Genomic DNA, 19012 nt, shown 5'->3' on the forward strand with positions numbered 1-19012 from the left:
TTCTCCAGACATTTATTGGTGTTTTGAGCTCCGTTGGCAGTTGGTGGTTACCATGGCAACCCGTAACAGACAGCTCCGCCCCCTTATTTCTGTTGCCGTCGGTAACAGACCGATTAGAATCAGCTCTGTATTTTCTTTACAAGTATTATATTTTAACATATATTTTAGACAAATTCAATCATGTACAGTGTTTTACGAGTAATTTTGCTACATTTTCTTATGTGTTTTTAACTGTTATTATTATTAATGTTGTACATTTATGTTTAATTTAACTATCGTTAACTGCTGTTGTTTTGGGTTATTTATTGTATTTTATTTTTGTAAAGGGGCAGAAGCTGCTGGACTGATGTTAACCAACAACTTCATTTCCTCTTTTCTTAGAATAAATACAACAAACCTGAATCCGTCTGTCCTGAAGCCAAATTACTGGACCTGAGACGAACGCAGAAGGATTACAAAAGCAAAGTACAGTAGGTATTACTCCACGACGCTCCTGGCTGCGGTGGCTGTAATGTAACTAAAACATTTTGACCACGAATCACACAAAATCGCTTTGAGGTCAGTAAGCACAACCAGAATTAGTCCAAATCAATTCACCAAAAGGGGCGGTTTTTCTGATCAAATTAAAGTGTGCCTTATACTCCAGAAAATATGGTATATTGTTCAGCCGTATTGTCCAAATCAACACGAGGAACAAAAGTGGCATCTCTGTAAAAAGTTTTATTTGGAGGCGTTTCGAGCGCAACAATTTGGGAATCTGCTGCAGCTAAAAGTGCAAAAAAAAAAAGGAGAAAGTGAGTAAGGACAGAAGAAGAGGGAAGGACAGAGATGCAGCAGAGAGGGAGCGAAAACACGGAGGAACGCAGCAAAGGCAGCGCATCAAAGGCCTGCGGTCAGGCACCCCGCAATCAACACCCTGTAACGCAGCGCACGGTCTGCATACCATCCACACAGAGCAGAGCAAACACACTCCCAGCATCCTTCACAACCACCAGAATGTCGCCCTCCTTATAAAACACAGAGAGAAGCAGGCAGCGTTTCTGCAGAACAACAAAACAGGAGGACGCTTTGCTGAGCACTGGGTGGTTCAAAGCGAACGGCGGAGCGGCCCGTCACCTGCCGCAGCACCGGCTCGGAGCGCTTCCACAGGAAAACAGGAACGCTGACCGTCCCTCATGCTAATGCAGGAATTACTCCTGCAGCGTCTGCCAGGCTTGTTGGTACACCGCCTCGTAATAAACCCAGGTTTTATTGCAGCAGCATAATCTCACACTGAGACATTTCAGACAAACCCAACCTTTAATTTCAGTCCTTTTATTTAGTTGGGGAAAACCCCGACATTAAGGAAAAAAGATTCGGTTTCATAAAATCCAAATGTGACATGGTTCAGTTAATCAGAGAACAGAACAGAACAGAATATAATTGATTATTTCCTGACAAGCTGCTCCATCCAAAGTGTTAAATATTCATAAGTACACTGCAAAAACACAAAATCTTACCTGTTATTTTTAGCCTAGTTTATAGTGCAAATAACTCACTTGAAATAAATGTATCAGTAACTTTTCAGCAATAAACAGAATAGCTTGTTTTAAGTAAATAATTCCTTAATATTGATGATTATTTCACTTTTTTTTAAAAAGTTTTTTTCTTATGTTGCAAATTAAATAATCTGACAGTGGAACTAGTTGCTTATTCTGGTCAAAACAACATCTGGAAAAGTATAAAGTGTGTGAATATTTACACACAATCAGGATGGGGACATTAGAGGTAAAAGGAAAAGTCTTAGGATACCCAGCAAGTCTCCATGGCAACCTCCATGGCAACCATTAGACATCATCAGCAGGCTTATGAATGAATGTGAAACCACCAGAAATGTGGCGTTTTTGGAATGCTGTAATGACTTGTGCATATATATTTACAGATATAGATACATGGAGGCTGCCAGAGTCGAGTCATCAAGGGAAAAAAAGTAGGATTAAAGTTCTGGTTAAGAACTCATCCTCTCGCTAATTACTGCCCACAGCTGCTCAGCAGTGCTACCTTTCAGCCTCTGCTGGCCTGAGTATAAACACACACACACACCTGCAGAGCATGTCGGTGAGCCGTACGAAGCCCACGTAGGCCAGTTCAAAGGCGCCTCGATGGCGGGACTGCAGGAGCTGCTGGCGGAAGTACAAACCGACTCCTTCCACCTGGAGGAGAGAGAACCGGGATGAGAGGAGCAGCAGCTGCTGGGCTCATGGTTTCACAGCTTCCTGTTAGCCAATCAGTTAATCAATCAATCACATGATAAAGCTGCTGGTGTCTGTGTGTGTGCGTGCGTGTGTGTGATCACATTATGGTGATCTGAATGACATCATCTGTACGTGCGGCAATTAAAGAACAATCAGGTAATAATAATGACAATAATGATGATAATAATAATAATAATTCAATAAATTATTGGTGAGAAGAAGGTGAATAAAGACATTTAAATTCTAGTTTATAAATCATTTCTACCAAGTGGAGTTTGTTGTGTTTTCTACAGGAACAACATGGGATGAGAAGATTAACGCAGAAAAAAGGAAAAAGAAGAAAAAAAGACACTCTAATTTAATTGATTAATTGATTAACTGATTAATTGTTTATTGCGACATGCTGCTGCTTTGAGCATCATTCTGAACCTGGACCTCCTCTGCCTCTCCGCTGCTGATCCATCCGACTCGGGGTTTCTCTGCTCAGCCCGGCCGAAGCGCTGCGGTGGAAACGCTCCTGAAAGAGCAGCGGTCCAAATTCCTCCGCAGCGACCAGAGAGCGACCGCCACGCTGAGCGACTGATGAAAGCCGAGCCCTGATAAGTGTTTTCTGTTTACCCTGACTGTACTTTAGAGGTGTCTAACCAGAACTAAAAGGGTAATTACATGTGTGTAACCCAGAGACCAGAATAAAACCTCATAAAACAGAGCGGACGCACTTGATGTGGATGTGGGTCAGCTTACGACGAACAGGTGCTCCCAGACTGAAATGTCCCGAAATTCTGTCGCCGCACTCCAACCGTCGGTCACAAATCCAACGTTTTACAACAAATATGTGATGTTAACAATAAAAAAATCTGTTTTATAACTCCTCTGTGGCCTTAGCACATCGAGCTGTGAGAGTGGCATGTCAGTAGCGTGACAAGTGTGCTGAAAAAAGGACGCTGAGACATCCGCATAATGGCCACCGTCAGTAAAACCATCCAGTTAGTAATAGTGTTACCGACGGCGTTCTAACTATACACACACAGAGACGCGCCGGGCCGTTTCTGTGGCAGTGTGTAAACTGGAGAGCGTTCTGCAGGTGAGGCAGCAGGGCGAGGCGGACGCAGCGCTCCGGCTCCCTGTCATTAAGGCTGTGGTATCACCACCACCGGCGCAGCAGCCAGGCCCGGCTTAGTCAGGGGTGGCACGGAGGGCACGGGGAGGGGTGGCACCGACCGGAGGCACAAACAGCCCCGACACGGACTGCACGGCTCGTTTCCCACAGCAAAACTCCAGCTTTTTCAGGTCTTCTGACCTTTCAAGAATCACACTTTGGAGACTAAAACAATAAGAATGAACTCTTACTGCAGGTTAGGATAGGACTACGGTTTATACAAAACGTGTTCATTACATTTTTTGCACACATTCATTCTTAGATAGTGATATCTTAGTCTGGTCAGTGCTGCCCATCCGCTTTTAAATCCAATTAATCAGCTGCTGCCCATGCCATCCAACTCAACGTTTACACTCAGACATGAAAATGGCTGCAAACAGGTGCGTAATTGTACAACTGTGCATCTTTGAAAAGCAGAAGTGGAGCCTCCTGCACAAGCAACAAGAATGCAGCAAGTGGTTTCTGGATGGCAAGTCGACAACAAAACACTTGTCTTTTCCCGCAGCCGTTGTACAGAGCATACAGCGGTAAAACCAGATGACCAAATGTGCTGGAGCTCAGCTTGGGTTGCTAGCAGTGGTGGAGAAAGTACTCAAAAAATTTACTTAAGTAAAAGTACAAATACACAGTCAAAAATGTACTTAAGTAAAAGTCAAAGTACCACATTAACATTTTACTTAAGTAAAAGTAAAAAAGTCCTGGCTTTTAAAAATACTTAAGTATTAAAAGTAAAAGTACTTGCTGAATGCATTACCTAATCGCTAATATCATTAAGTGTGCCGATCGCATTTAATTTTAATACATCAGAAATGTGCCATTTTAATTAACACTACCACAGATTAAACATGTTCTTATTGTGTTTATTCTCTGTAACAGTTTAGTCTTAGATATGTGATTCTATGAATCATAATTTCAGGGATGGAAACATTTTGTCTCCTGTCCTGACATAGCATGAACTTCATTAGTCACATTTATTTAGAAAGAAATCCAACTGAAAGGGGATGGAAAGAAGGTGTGGGCGGGGTGGAGGACATGCAACCAAGGAGCCATGTAGCAGAGTTGTAGTCAAGACCACCGAACCCGAGACCAAGACCAGCGCCCCGCGCTAAATGACACAATAACATTAAGTTTACCTATCAAAATTGGTTTTCAGATTGATCTGAAAGATCCACATTCCCATAAAAACACCTAGATATTAAATACTTAGAGCTGAAATATATTTAACCAGTATCAATTAAAACTCACTTCATTCTGTTTTGCTTTCATCGCTGTGCTACAATCCGAAGAGGTCTCCTGCTATTCCTAGAAAAATAACGCCCTGGGCGGTTGCCCATATTGCACATGTCAGAAACCACAACTGAAACATCGAAATTAACGGTAAATAACGTTCAACTATGAACACTGTCCAACATTCAACTTTTACTTATTCAGCTATTAAATGAATGTCTACCGCACACTGTGTACCGCAGTGTACACAAGAACAAAGAACGGCTCTCAGTGAGGCTTCAGTCCTTAGGACTTAGTAAAGATCCGTCCAGAAGAATCGGATCGTTCCTGAATGTCATATCACTATATTGCAGACTTTGGTCACAGCGTTGTCCCATATATGCGACACCTCAGTCAACACATCCACACAATAATTCAGCGCATGAGTGACAACTTTTTTTCATCAGATGCAACATGTGTCTCAGTACAGCTAGCTTTACTAGCACAGATCTTACCTTTCTTTAAGCTTTCCTTCCAAGTGACGCTAAAAGTTGGACGAAGTCCCACCGTCTGTGAAAGCAATGCGCTGCTGATTTTACATGTCGCCATATCAATTTATGCAGCTATTATATTATAGACAAACATCTCCTCCCGCTCAGAGGAAACCACTGCGCATGTCTGGAGCTCCGAGTGCGAGTAAAGGTGGAGCCGATGGATGACAACAGACACTAAGTCACGTTATTGCTCGGATTTTACGGCGCCACCTTAAATCCCTGAACTTCACATTTTAACAGAAGAAAAGAGCAACGCAACTTGGATGTAACGAGTAACGCGACAGTTTTGTAGAAATGTAGTGAAGTAGAAAGTACAGATACTTACTGTAAAATGTAGTGGAGTAAAAGTAGAAAGTCCCCATTATTAAATCTACTTAAGTAAAGTACAGATACACGAAAACTGTACTTAAGTACAGTAACGAAGTACTTGTACTTCGTTACTTCCCACCACTGGTTGCTAGGCAACGGGGGGAACTCTGCTGGGGTTGCTAGGTAACTGACCATGTCAGTTACCTAGCAACGGTACATTAAGAAGGTTTTTGAAACGGCTCATTTTCCAGACACAAAAAAACTAACTTATTGCCAAAAGACAGTTGAGTGGATTTTTTAAAGCGCTTTGCTGTTTTAAGAAGCAGTAGAAACACAAACAGAAGTACAAAAACATGCAAAGTGTGAATTTTTCATAATAGATCCACTTTAAGGTGAATGACTTTCCTGCTCAAATTAAATGCTTAAACACAATAAACAAAAAAAATGTCTAAAGTAATTTTCTCACTAACGTTTCTGGCATTTAGCAAATAGAAATAATTTTGGTATCTCAACCTAAAATAAGAAAAATTTTGTCTGATTTAACTTCAGTGGTGAGGAAAAAAACATGTCTGTCTTTTTATCAGGTGTATGAAAATAGTTAGTTGTAAATAATGTATTTTTTTACCTAATTTAGACTTTTAATCAAACATTAGGCAGCACTTTATTACTAAACTTTGCTGTTTGAATATCCATTAGGTGAAAACACCTAAATGAAAGGATTTCAAGCATCTGTGTGTGAAAAACCAGAACAGGAAACGCAAAAACCCATTTTACTCATAAAACATCTGAAGATGAAGCTACAGATGAAACCGAGAATCCTCAGGAGGAGAAAATACGTAGGGCTTAGGCAGCCTTAGTCCGATCTTATAATCTGGCTGAGGACGGGTCAGTCAACCCGACTGACCCTCAGCCGGACACAGCGGACCGCAGCAGCAGAACCAAGCCCAATGACTTATCGCGACGGGCTCCAGGACAGGACTGACCTCACCGGGGGTAAAAATGGCAGCGACAGTCACCGTTAGATGGCTGGCGGCCGCCGGAGCCCAGACCGCTGCGGTGCCGAGCTGGGCCGAGCCTATTTAAAGCCTTCCCCCTCCGAAGGTTCCCGTCTGTGTAACCGTTAAAAAGGGCCGTGCAGGCTTCCTGTGCAGGGCGTGGGGGGCAGGAGGGAGGGAACAGCGAGGGCTTTATTTAGACATCAACTTCCTGTTTGCAAATGTTTCCCAGAAAAAAAATCCATGTGGAGAGAGAGAGAGATAAAGAGAGAGAGAGAGAGAGAGAGAGTCAACATCTCTCTGAATGTTGACTTGTCATCCAGAGAAAGAGAAACAGTCAGAGAGAGATGGAGAGAGGGAGAGAGAGAGAGAGAGAGAGAGAGAGAGAGAGAGAGAGAGAGAGAGAGAGAGAAAGAGAGAGAGAGAGAGAGATGCTTCCCTGAGTCTAATTACATGTACGGCTCGGAGCGCTGGCAGAAACCTAAATAGCAAACTTCCTCTGTTACAAAAACGTCTGGAGATTCTGCTACAGGAGAAACGGTTCTGGTCTGAATGAGGTCCGATAATTAAAACCTGCTGAAAGCGACTATAACTACAATCATTCAATTTTAGATTAGGACAAATATCCCAACTAAACTTATTTATTTTCAGGAATATATGTACTATTTAAGTCTCTCAAAATGTATATAAGCAATATTTAACACAAGCTTTAGTATGTAATAAACTTGGATTTTTTAGAAAATATTAAATTTTTTTATATAACATCATTTAAAAAAAATTAATTTAAAGAATTTATAAATATATTTTCTATTTTTAAAACTATACACTATATAAAATATTTAAAATTTAGCAAAATATTCAATTAATTTTTAACAATTCTATATTTTTTAAGTTAAAGAAAATATTTCAAATAATCTTTCCTCTTTCTATACACTATATAAAATATTTTTAATTTAGCAAAAATATCCAGTTTATTTTCAAACATAATTCAATATTTTTTAAGTTAAATAATATATTTTATAAATATATAACCTTCTTTTTAAAGAGCACATAAAAAAATGTTAATTGCTACAATATTAATGGGTCAAATCAACCATCCAAAGAGAAGTGATTGCTGCAAAGTTTGCCTTTGCAACGACTTTGGTTTAAAAGAGACGATCAGATAGCAGCAAAGACGCCGAAACGACGAGGAGTTGATTTACTGGAGGTGGATGAAATCACAAGAGGTGAGGAGGAGAGCGAAGCAGGGCGGAGTGGATGAAAATAACAGCAAGAGTGAAAAGAAAAGTAAAGATTTTAACCAAACTAAAAGTATTCCTCTCCACCAGAACCAGATGAATCACAGTGTTGGTGGTCTGCTGCACACAAGGACACATAAATCACAACTAGGCCCAGCGCAGGTCATGAAATGGACCGTGCATGGATGAAAAAGGTCAATAAATGGACCACAAACGCTAAACTAAACAACACGTGAATCAGCCTGAAAACCAGCATCTCTTTTTTATTTTAGTTTCTGCTGCTGCGGCTTCACTGCAGGCCAGAGGAGACAACTCAACGGACATTTCAGAAAATGGAGATATTTTTGAACGAAAAGCAAAGTGGCCAAAAAGAGCTGGCGCCTCCATAAAACGCTCCGCCGTATCTTTTGGTCGGCTTATTTATAGTTTGAGAAATTTAAGTAAATATGTAGCACCTTTGGAAAATTTAGAGTCAAAACTTTTAATAATAATTTATTACATAGATTTTAATGAATTCAAATTTGTACCGCAGTTAATCACCTATTTACTTTACATTCGCTTGTTTCTGGTACAAACAGAAACAACAGACGACGAAGCTCCTTTTCTTGGCTCACTGAGGGTTAATTTTTGGTTTAAAAATTATCTTATTGGACCCTGGAAAATACTATTTTTGTGTTTAAGTTGGCCTTACGCCTAAAATAGCATCTGAATGCTAAACATGTTGCAGCAGCAAAACATCCCAATGCTAATGTTAGCATCCACAGTTCACATTTTAAGTTACATAAATAATGGATGTCTGTTTTATTTTTTTAGTGCACATTTGGGCAAACGGTGTTGTTTTAAAGTGCTTTATAAATAAAATTGTATTGTGTTGGAAGATGCACTTTGCACCAATTTGATGATTGAATAACCTAAAAAAACAAATTAAATAAAAACATTAAGCATCTTTGTTGTTCTGATCACATTTTTATTCATTCAATTATTTAGAAGCAATAAAGATTTAATGAGTAGAAAATGTTGCTTACTTTGTCGATATATATATATATATATATATATATATATATATATATATATATAATTGTGATTAATTAATTGCAGACTGACTAAGTCAAAGGGGTCAGAAAGGAACCGTTTAAAGTAAAACATGACACTTCCTGTTCTCAGTGGGCGTGGCTTGAGTGATGTCATGATTTGACCATTGGGTATTGCTGATGCGGATGAATCACTGAAGGTTTAGCTACTCAGTGAGTTTTTGTTTGGAAGATTGTGTTTTATGGTAAGATGTCAAACTTCCGAGGCCATGACTGAAAACTCACCGTTTTGATAATTTTTATTCCCCAATGGGTAATGAACAAAACGACCAAGTTTGAAACCAATTGGTCAAAATCTCTAGGTAGAGTTCAATCAAATGCAAAAGCTGTAAATGGGGTCAAAATTGGAACTTCAATCCAATATGGCCGACTTCCTGTTTGGTGTAGAGAATTTTCTGTACATCTTCAGGAGTTCTCCAACTGTACCCAATTTCATACCTCTATGACAAAGTAAGATCAATATGGAGAGCATTTTTAAAGTCGCCTATTGAGATTTCAACTGCAGCTAAAGAAAATATCTTTGACATCAAAATGTGAAAAGCTCAACCCTTTCTGCTTAACATCTATACAGTGTGGATGTGTTTATGTTGTTTAAATGAATAATTGGATAGCAAAAAGTGCTAAGTAGGAGGTTTGTTTGTTTTTTTAACAGAATTTGAACTGAGTGAAGCTTGAGAAGTTTTTGGCAGAACAAAGAAGGTTTTTTTTTTTACCTTAGATATAAAATAAATATATTTTTGTTCAGTTTTCAATTGCTCTGAGAATGTTGTTCTTTCAGCAAATTGTCTTTTTTTGAGACTGTATACTGTGATTAATGATTGATTATTAAATTAATTGATGATTATTTTGATAATAAATTAATCACGATTAATTCGATTACTCGTTTTAGCCAAACAGAACGACCTTAAATAGTAGCAAAAAGTAAAGTTTTGCCAAAAGCCTTAAAAATAAATATATTGTCACTGAATTAAAAATATTTGGTGGTGGTTAAAGAGAAAATCTGCAGTATGTGCCAATTTTTTATCCGATTAATCAATTAATTGATGACTAAAATAATCAAAAGTTGAAGCCCTAAGTCAGAGCGATACTTAAAACACAGTGAAGCACAAATCAGGCTTTTACTGGCTGGTTATCAACTTGAACTATACCAACATTTGGCATCCGACCTGAAAATCAGACATTCACCCCATTATTTGATCAGTTCGCTTGTTTTTAAAGATTTTTGTGGGTTAATGAAAGTTTTCTGGATTTGATTTTGCTGATAATGAACACAAACATTTTAATTCTTCCTGTTTTCTCTTCAGATCCAGGGGAAAACACAAACATGGCTCCTTCACCCCCCACGCAGACAAACACAGGCGATGTCTGGGTCTCATGTTATTATGGACATGCTGAACCACTCAGACAACTATTCCTGTGTGTGTGTGTGTGTGTGTGTGTGTGTGTGTGTGTGTGTCTGCGCGTGTGTGTGTCGGTGCTTTCCTGCTGGTGTTGGAAGTGATTTGGAAAGAATGCAGTGGAAAAGGGAGGTGCGTCGCGGCCGTTAAACCAGCAGGGTTGCGCCCCAAATGAAAGCGCGCCACTAACGAGAGCGGATGCTAATTGAAGAGCCTCCCAGTGTGGGGTCACAAACACACAGACACTCGATTTCCAACGCGGCTGAGGAGGCTGCGTCTCGACAGCTGCTCCGGTTTCTACAACATTTCAGATTCAGCTGGAAGGAACCAGTAACAGCATCATTATTACGCCAATCAGAGAGAAAACTGAGGTAATTAGTAGCACTTACTCATCCCCAGTGATCTATAAACACATTGGCCTGAAAAATATCAACTTCTAAATGCCTACATTTATATTGTTACTGCTGCTCTGCTGTCTTAATTAGAGATTATTCATTTGAACATTACAATTTTAAGTATGATGCTAATTATACCCATCAGGCACTTAAGGAATGAAACAGACTTTCCGTTTTATTGGTGTTGCTAATACTCAAACAAGAATATGAAATTAAGTAAAAAGCAGCAATGCTTCTGAAATGCAGCTAAATGGCATAAAATTTGCAACTTTTTGCCATTTACACCGTTTTACAATAAATAAATATTAGGATTGTATTAGGATGCACTTATAATATTAATTATTCTTTATTTTTATAATTATTTATGTATATATTCCATGGTGTAAAATTATCCGTTGAATCAAAGTCAAACAATTGATGAAATAATATTACAATTTCTACAATTATGCCGAACCTTTACAGGAGGGAGACAGAGTCCAAGGACCAGGAGATTATCACCCCGCTGTCTGTCTTTTTACCTTTTGCGTCCCTGAATCTTGATGTTTTTTCAAGGTTACGTCCAAACGCAGGATTAAGGCCTAGTTCAAACATATCTGCATATCTGGGAAACGAAAACGTTTTTATGCGTTTTGGGCTTTCATCCACACAAGAACTACATTTAATATCATTTAACACAATTATTATAAAAATTCAGACCAAGGTGGAGATTTGAGAAAACTCCATTTGTGTTTGCATGTGAACAAGGAGGAAACGGAGATTTATAAATAATGTGCCGATATATTACTTGACATGATTCCCAATGGAAACTGTCTTGTGTTTTATTAATTTTATATTCTAAAACACTATTTAAAAGTAGTTCAAAAAACCTCCTGCCACTATGTTTAATCCCCAGCAGGAAAGTTGTGGTTTTTTGAACCAATCTGATTGGCTGACAGGTTTTAGACTACACTGCCCCCTATAGGTCAGGGATGTTTACAACAACGCTCAGAGTGGATTCATGTGGATATAAACTTTTCTGAAATTGACCCTGTGTCTGTATTATGTTATTTTTAAAGATGTGGCAGACATATGTGCTTTTATAAAGACCTACCTACGTGTGCATGAGGACAACTGAGAGGTGGGGGAGAGGGAAGCATATTAATATATTTTTCTATATTAATATGCTTTTACATGTTTTTATGTAAATATTTTACTATTATTACAATAATTATGATTATTTCTCACTAGCCTGATTTATTTGTACTGAATGATGTATGTGTATTTTAATAAAAACATGGCAGCCACTTCCTGGATTACTTCATAAAAGCTTCTGATTGTAACCCCATTTGTAGTATTAGCAGTAAATACTGCTGTGGTATCAGTTACTACAGACTTCCCGTCCGTCCCAGTGCTTCTCGTATTTATGGGTGTTGTGAAGAGCTCCAGTGACAAGGAGGTTAGCATACCTGCTGCTCTGTGATTAGCCCGGGGTGTGTCGGCTCGTTTTCATTGCTGTAGTGCAGAGGCAGAGTCTGACAGAGCTGACCGAGCAGCATGGCCACTTCCTTCATGCTCCGCCAGCAACATACCAGCACCATCTGAGCCGTCACCCGGTAGCCCTCCCCATCTGGAGAAAACACACACACACAGTGAGGTGAGAAGGAAGACATCTGTGGTTCCAAACATGGACGTTTTGTTATTGTTCACTCTTACTGTTTGGAAATGTCACACCGATTCATTTGGATGAGTAAACTGTAAAAATTACAGGAACTTACTAAGTCAACCTTCCAGACCAGTCCGGTCTTCTGGTTCTGGTCTGCTCTGGACCAGAACCAGAGCCAAACATGGGGAAGCAGAATTCAGTTTTCATGCTCCACAAATCTGGAACAAACTTCCAGAAAACTGCAAAACTGCCGAAACACCGACTTCCTTTAAATCAAGGCTAAAATCCCAGCCGTGTGGAGCTGCCTTTGATTTATAATAACTGGAATATTAATCAATACATTTGCTTCATGATGGGATTTGACAAAAGGTAATGTTTATTGCTTTTTACTGAATGGTATCACTGTTTTTATTACAAAGCACTTTGAACTCTTGTTGCTGAAATGTGCTGTACAAAAACAAGCACCGTATTTTCCGCACTATAAGGCACCTAAAAACCTTAAATTTCCTCAAAAGCCGACAGTGCGCCTTATAATCCGGTGCGCCTTATATATGGACCAATATTGAGCCACAACAGGTCTAGCAACTACGGTAAGCAGCCGCCGACTTCATTTTCCCCCGTAGAAGAAGTCGTCCGCGGTGCATGCTGGGATAGTTGTCAGAACGCTGGTTTGTTAGGGGGAGACAGAGACTGCGGCGGCAGCTTATCGGTTGGTCTGTGTTACCCAGAAAGCAGTTGGGCACAATATGACAACGCCAACACCGTGAGTGAAACAACGACTGGGGCAGCCTAGTATATAAAGTACTGGGGACCATTTCTTTACAAATGTAGATGTGTAATAATAGAGTACGGAACAAATTGGCAACACAAACTGCAGCGTCTATTCCGTGCGCCTTATATATGAAAAAAGTTTTAAAATAGGTAATTCATTGAAGGTGCGCCTTATAATCCGGTTTGCCTTATAGTGCGGAAAATACGGTAAATAAACAACATAAAAAGAGGAAACACTTCCCCCTTTTGGACAACCCAGGTATTGCAAGAGAAAGATTCAACAAACTAAAAATCATGATAAAAAGACAAAATAACCTCTTTCAAGTCTAGCAATTTAGTTATTTTAATTATAATACTGACAAAAAGAAAGCTGTGTGTGAAGAGTTATGTCAAAACTTCCTGCTTCCTCAAGGGACGAGGTGGGAAAGTAGCAGCCAGGTGTTCCTAATAAAATGCACCTACATAATTGTCAACATCAGTAAGATTGGCTCTATAAAAGCAGGAATCTAGACAGTTTGAAGCTCTGGAGCACACAGGTGTGTGTGTGTGTGTGTGTGTGTGTGTGTGTGTGTGTGTGTGTGTGTGTGTGTGTGTGTGTGTGTGTGTGTGTGTGTGTGTGTGTGTGTGTGTGTGTGTGAAAACAACGCCAAACAAAAAACAACCCATCTGCAATAACCTCAGGAATCGCTGGACAACCGTTTACAAGGTTAAAAGAATGTTTCCAAGCAGATTGATGTCAATCGTTCCACAGAGAGAGAGAAGGCGAAACCCAGCGTGTGTCAACCATGACAGAGAGAAGAAGAAGAAAAAGCTGGGACAGAAAAGTCCCAAAAGAAATAAAACAATATACAAACACGACAATAACGGAGATTAAATACTCCTTTCACGATCAAATTTAAGACATGTAATTTATGCTTTTAGGACCAGCTTCCATTTATTTTTAAGAATTTTAGATATTTTAAGGATTTAACTTTAGATACATGAATTTAAGACTTTTTAAGGATGAGCGGACATCAGATAGTCTGGGAGAATCGGTTGGATTAGGGACCAAAGGTGTAACATTTGTTACATTTTCAGCTGCTGCGGTTTGATTTCACACAGCTGGGTGTCAAACAAACCAAACTAATTAAAATCCTGTTCCCCTCCTCACCTGTGGGGGCGCTGCACCAAGAACTGCTGAAGAAAACAACATAAAAACCTCAGAAAAACACTGAACACAACTTCCTTTTTCACAACACGTAAACAAAAATGAAGTTTTTAGCAACTAGGACTTATCTTTTATCTTTGGTAAATGAACCATTTCTCCCGCTAGCGCTGAATTAGCATGTTTGTTTAGGTTGTATTTACCCAGAATGCCCTGCGCTGTAATCCACTTCCTGTTTTTGGAGCGATTTCTTGTCCACTTGCATCCACCCATCCTTTCAAACCTGACGCTAATTTGCATTTTTACACAGATGAAGCAGATGAAACAGAAACTTTGAGACCGACTGAACTCGTCTCATTTAGTGCTTTTAAATCCAAACTAAAAGCTCTTGAGGCCGATTCTATGACATGTACCTGTTTTTATAGCATGACTTTTTCTTTTAACTGTTTAATTAGTTAAGTCCAGGCAGGGAGTCCTGTGATTTTTTCTGTTTTATCCAGTTTTCTCTCCACTCTGTGCTGCCTCTTGGCCAGGACTTCTTTGGGAAAGAAGTTTTTAATCTGAATGGGATTTTTATTCTGGTAAAATAAAGGTTAAATAAAAACAAAATAAGAAATAAAACTGTGCCAAAGTTCACTTCAACCGAGCTGAGGCCTTATAAAGCATTTTGAACTATCTTGTTCCTGAAATGTGGGATACAAATAAACTTTAACTGAGTAACATGTAAACAAGCAAACATAAAAAAGATGAAACACTTCCCCCTTTTGGACATGTCAGGTACTGCAAGAGAGAGAAAGACTCAGCAAATTAAAATTATGGTTAAAAAAAAAAAAAGACTGTTTTTGACAGTGGGAAAATTCCTGTACCTGCGTTTAGCGGCGGTGTGCGGTGACTTTGATCAGCTCCTTCGGGTTTCTCCAGCTCTCTGGCGCTGTTGAAGAAGTCGTTGGAGTCTCTGGGCTGAATCTCCTGCAGGATCCTCTGCAGACCTCCAGTCGTCTCTGTGTAAACACTCATTATCAACACACTTCACAGGGTTCCCCCACAGGACGCAGGAGAACAGGACGACTGCACTGTACAGGCAAACACTGTACTTAATTGAAAATAGTCAGTTAAATCAGTTTTAAAAATTTCTATACACTCAGTTTTAGTAAGTGACTTTGACTTTGTTGATAAAAGGTTTCACCACCTTTCTCTACTTGACTTGTTTGAAAATTATGATTTTTCTTCTGTGTTAAAAAGTACTTTACTGCATGTATCCAAGTACAAATACTTGGTTTTAGCAAGTATTGCTAATACCTGCTAAAGTATTAGCAATACTTGCCGCTAGTAAGCAGCTGCTTTAGCTACTGCAGTAGTTGTTTTAAGTAAGCAGCTAGCTTTAGCTACTGCAGTAGTTGTTTTAAGTAAGCAGCTGCTTTAGCTACTGCAGTAGTTGTTTTAAGTAAGCAGCTGCTTTAGCTACTGCAGTAGTTGTTAAGTAAGCAGCTAGCTTTAGCTACTGCAGTAGTTGTTTTAAGTAAGCAGCTAGCTTTAGCTACTGCAGTAGTTGTTTTAAGTAAGCAGCTAGCTTTAGCTACTGCAGTAGTTGTTTTAAGTAAGCAGCTAGCTTTAGCTACTGCAGTAGTTGTTTTAAGTAAGCAGCTAGCTATAGCTGCTTACTTAAAACAAATAATGTTTACTTACTCGCTAATCTTAGGCTTACTTTCCTTACCCGAGTCGGTGTCCATGGGGATGAGTCCCTCCGGGGACGAGCTCTGGACCACCGGGGACACCACATCGGACATCCGGTAGCACACGGCGATCAGCTCCGACACCAGACCCGTCCACTGCTCCGTCTGGCTCAAACACCTCAGAGCCCAGACGCACAGATCAGATTCACACCAGAGGACCAACCACAGGTTTCACCAACTCAAACTTAACACAGTTTAAGATCTTTATTAATTAAATTTAAGATTTGTATCACTGTAGAAATGTACAACAGAAAATCTCTGTTTAGATTATCACAGAACGCACGCAGTGTCGTTTGGGTTGGTGACAGGAATGAGCCAGTGGCGAGGACAAACGCCAGCCTAGCATAACGTCTTTTCATCTGCCTACATCTCCCAGAATGCTGTGCAGTTCTGGATCGGAGTTCAGTGAATAGTCTATAAACCAGACGTATTATTAAGTGTTGATATTTATCTGATATATATCGATTTATTGTCCATCCCTACTTACCAATGGTAGAAGCGAAAAAACTAACTAGCTTCCTAGCCAGCTAGGGTTTGTTAGCAGCTAGTTAGCGGTAGCCTCAACCTAAAGATATCTCAAAACATTTGTCTGATGAAACATAAACTACGTAGACTATTATGTTTAATTAAACCATAATTCAATTAGAACTACGATCAACATATTTTCTGATTCAATTAAGACATTTAAGGCCTAAATTTGAGATAAAAAGCGGTTCTCATGCTCACTCTGTGTTCAGACGCTGCAGGACGGCGGTGATGCAGTGCACTCTGCCGTAGAGCGGAAACGAAGCGGCCGCCTGCAGCAGCGACGCCTCGGCTCCGGACAGCTCCGTCTGCAGACGGCGCAGCAGCAACCGGATCACTGCGACGAGCAAAACGGTCAGAGGTGACAACATGACAACAGCACTCACACTCTCTACTCAAGTAGAATTACAGACACTTGTATGAGAAAATACTCTAAAAATAAAGAAAAAGTTTTGAAATAAATAGAAAAAGTAAAAAGTAATTTTCATCTTCAAGATTACAGAATGACTGACGCATCGAAAATACTTTAAAAGTTCTACGTTTTGTGCAATCGGTGGATTTTTTTATCATTTGATTTTTTTCATCACGGAAGTAAAAATTGATAATGTGTCAAAACCCCATAACCTTTTTATATGGCTCCAGGGTGTTTAAATATTATTTTACCCCTCAAATTAAAGCGGTTATTTTATCTACATACATTAGTCTCTCCAATTTCTTGCGAATTATTGTGGAAATTAACACAAAATCAACAAATCCCACCTAATTTTTTAAAAAAATGGTCAAAACATTTCAGTTTCAGTAACGCCAACAGCTGCCTCAGCCTTAACTGACGTCAGATTACACGTCGAGTCATGAAAATATTTCTAAATTAGCACCACAAAAAAAATTTTTATTACAAAAACTATCACAAAATCCTGGAGGGACTTAAAAGATGTTCAATATTGTTTAATTTTAATAATTTATTGATGTCTTAACTGGTTTTATCAATAAGTTCTGGCGCACCCGGCCCTTTAAGAGCATTTATGATCTTAATTTGGCCCAAAACGGAAATGAGTTTGACACCGCTGGAGAAGAAAGCAGGAGGAAGTAAAAGTAAAACGATAAATACTCAAGTAAAGTACAGATACCTGAAAAATAACAAATTACTTTTACTTTGTTACTGCAGACATGTGATCAACGCTACGACCTGCTGAGGCTGCAGCGGTTTTTACCAGCCAGCGCGTTGAGCTCCAGGATGAGCGACCGGGACGCCTCAGGCCGGATCTGGAGGTCCAGACCCGGATCGCATCGCAGCAGAACCGGGATCAGGTCCGGCTGCTGCAGCAGCAGGTGCAGCAGGTGGGCGGCGGTGACGCTGTCGTAGGGTTTGGTGCTGGTGCTGAGGTCCAGAGCGGCCCGGAGAACAGAGAGCATCGTCTCCGGAACCTGGAAAGAAACAAGTGGATCGGCGCTGAAAACAGCTGATCGAAACGACAAGTCAGAGAAAAAGAAGAGGAGAAACGAAAAGAACGAGAGAGAAAGATTCATCCTCACAGAGAAAACCAGAGTTTAAGAGATTAATCAGAGAAATTAAAAAAAATGCAATTCAGACTGAAGGAAATAAAGATGGAAGAAAAAGAAGCAAAGGATATGAGGAAGGAAGGAGATGGAAGGGTGAAAGGAAAGTAAACAATGCAAAAATGAAAGGAAGGAAAGGTAGTGAAGGAAGTAAGGAATAACAGTGGGACATAAGGAAGGGAAGAATTGAAGGATTCAAGGAAGGAAGGAAACATTTAGTGTTTCTCCAGACGTCAGACTGGTTTCACTGCCCACATGGACAAAATGTCAACCTGGAGTCCAACGGCGGACGCAGGAAGCTGACTCAGTAGCGACGTGGCGAGCTGCTTCACTTCCAGGAAGTTGCTGGCCACGCAGTCCAGGACGTTCTGAGCATGTGCGGGGGTCACGACCTCACCGAGGGCGAACAGGCCGGGCTCTGGGAAACGGAGTGAGGAGGAGGCGGCGGTTAGAGACGGATGGACCCGTTATCAGCATCTGGTCGTAACCATGGTTACCAGCGGTGAAGGAGAAGAGCTGACTCAGCAGGTTCAGCAGGCTGAGGGACAGGAGGCATTTGGAGAAGGAGGCTCCAGGGAGCAAAACCTCCAGCAGGTTCCCACTCAGCCAGCGAAGAAACGCCTGGAACCAAGAAGATTCCCCAAAATCAGAGTTTCGGTTCAGAACAGATGGTCGTGGCGGCGTCTCTCTGCTCACCCTGTACTGGTCCAGGGAGCGCTGGTCTTCAGCCCGCCGCTCCTGAACGAGCCTCTTCTGCAGCAGCTGGCTGCTGTCCTTCACCCTGCAGAGCAACTGAAGCACAGCAGGAGGTTTATCAGACTGCGAGGAACCGGCAACCATCAACATACTGGACTGGACAGAACCTATTAGCCTCTACAGGTAGCAACGCGCATTCAGCCAAACTGTTCCGATGCGGCATGAGCAGGAATCGGTCACAATCACATCTCCATAATTTCTTCTATAAAATAAGGCTTAAATTATTTTAGCGTTAACTGACACGACGCACTTTGCAACACAGGTGCATGTTATAGCTGTCAAAGTCAAGCTATTTCCCACTTTCTC

At 40.3% G+C, this 19012-nt stretch overlaps 1 protein-coding gene across 1 annotated transcript in view; it reads right to left on the reverse strand.

Annotated features, from left to right (window-relative positions):
• The window catches only part of thada (THADA armadillo repeat containing), a 118978-nt gene that overhangs the window by 91622 nt on the left and 8344 nt on the right, over positions 1-19012 (reverse strand). Inside the window, exons 14-22 of the mRNA XM_008430387.2 lie at positions 18647-18742; positions 18448-18571; positions 18223-18368; positions 17605-17818; positions 16595-16730; positions 15850-15986; positions 15002-15136; positions 12024-12184; positions 2083-2192 (exon numbers count right to left, since the gene is read on the reverse strand). Of these exons, the coding sequence (XP_008428609.1) occupies positions 2083-2192; positions 12024-12184; positions 15002-15136; positions 15850-15986; positions 16595-16730; positions 17605-17818; positions 18223-18368; positions 18448-18571; positions 18647-18742 (1259 nt within the window). The remainder of the gene's footprint in view (positions 1-2082; positions 2193-12023; positions 12185-15001; positions 15137-15849; positions 15987-16594; positions 16731-17604; positions 17819-18222; positions 18369-18447; positions 18572-18646; positions 18743-19012) is intronic.

Source organism: Poecilia reticulata, chromosome 15 (assembly GCF_904066995.2).
Source record: "Poecilia reticulata chromosome 15, P_reticulata-male-v2, whole genome shotgun sequence".
Lineage (NCBI taxonomy): Eukaryota > Metazoa > Chordata > Actinopteri > Cyprinodontiformes > Poeciliidae > Poecilia > Poecilia reticulata.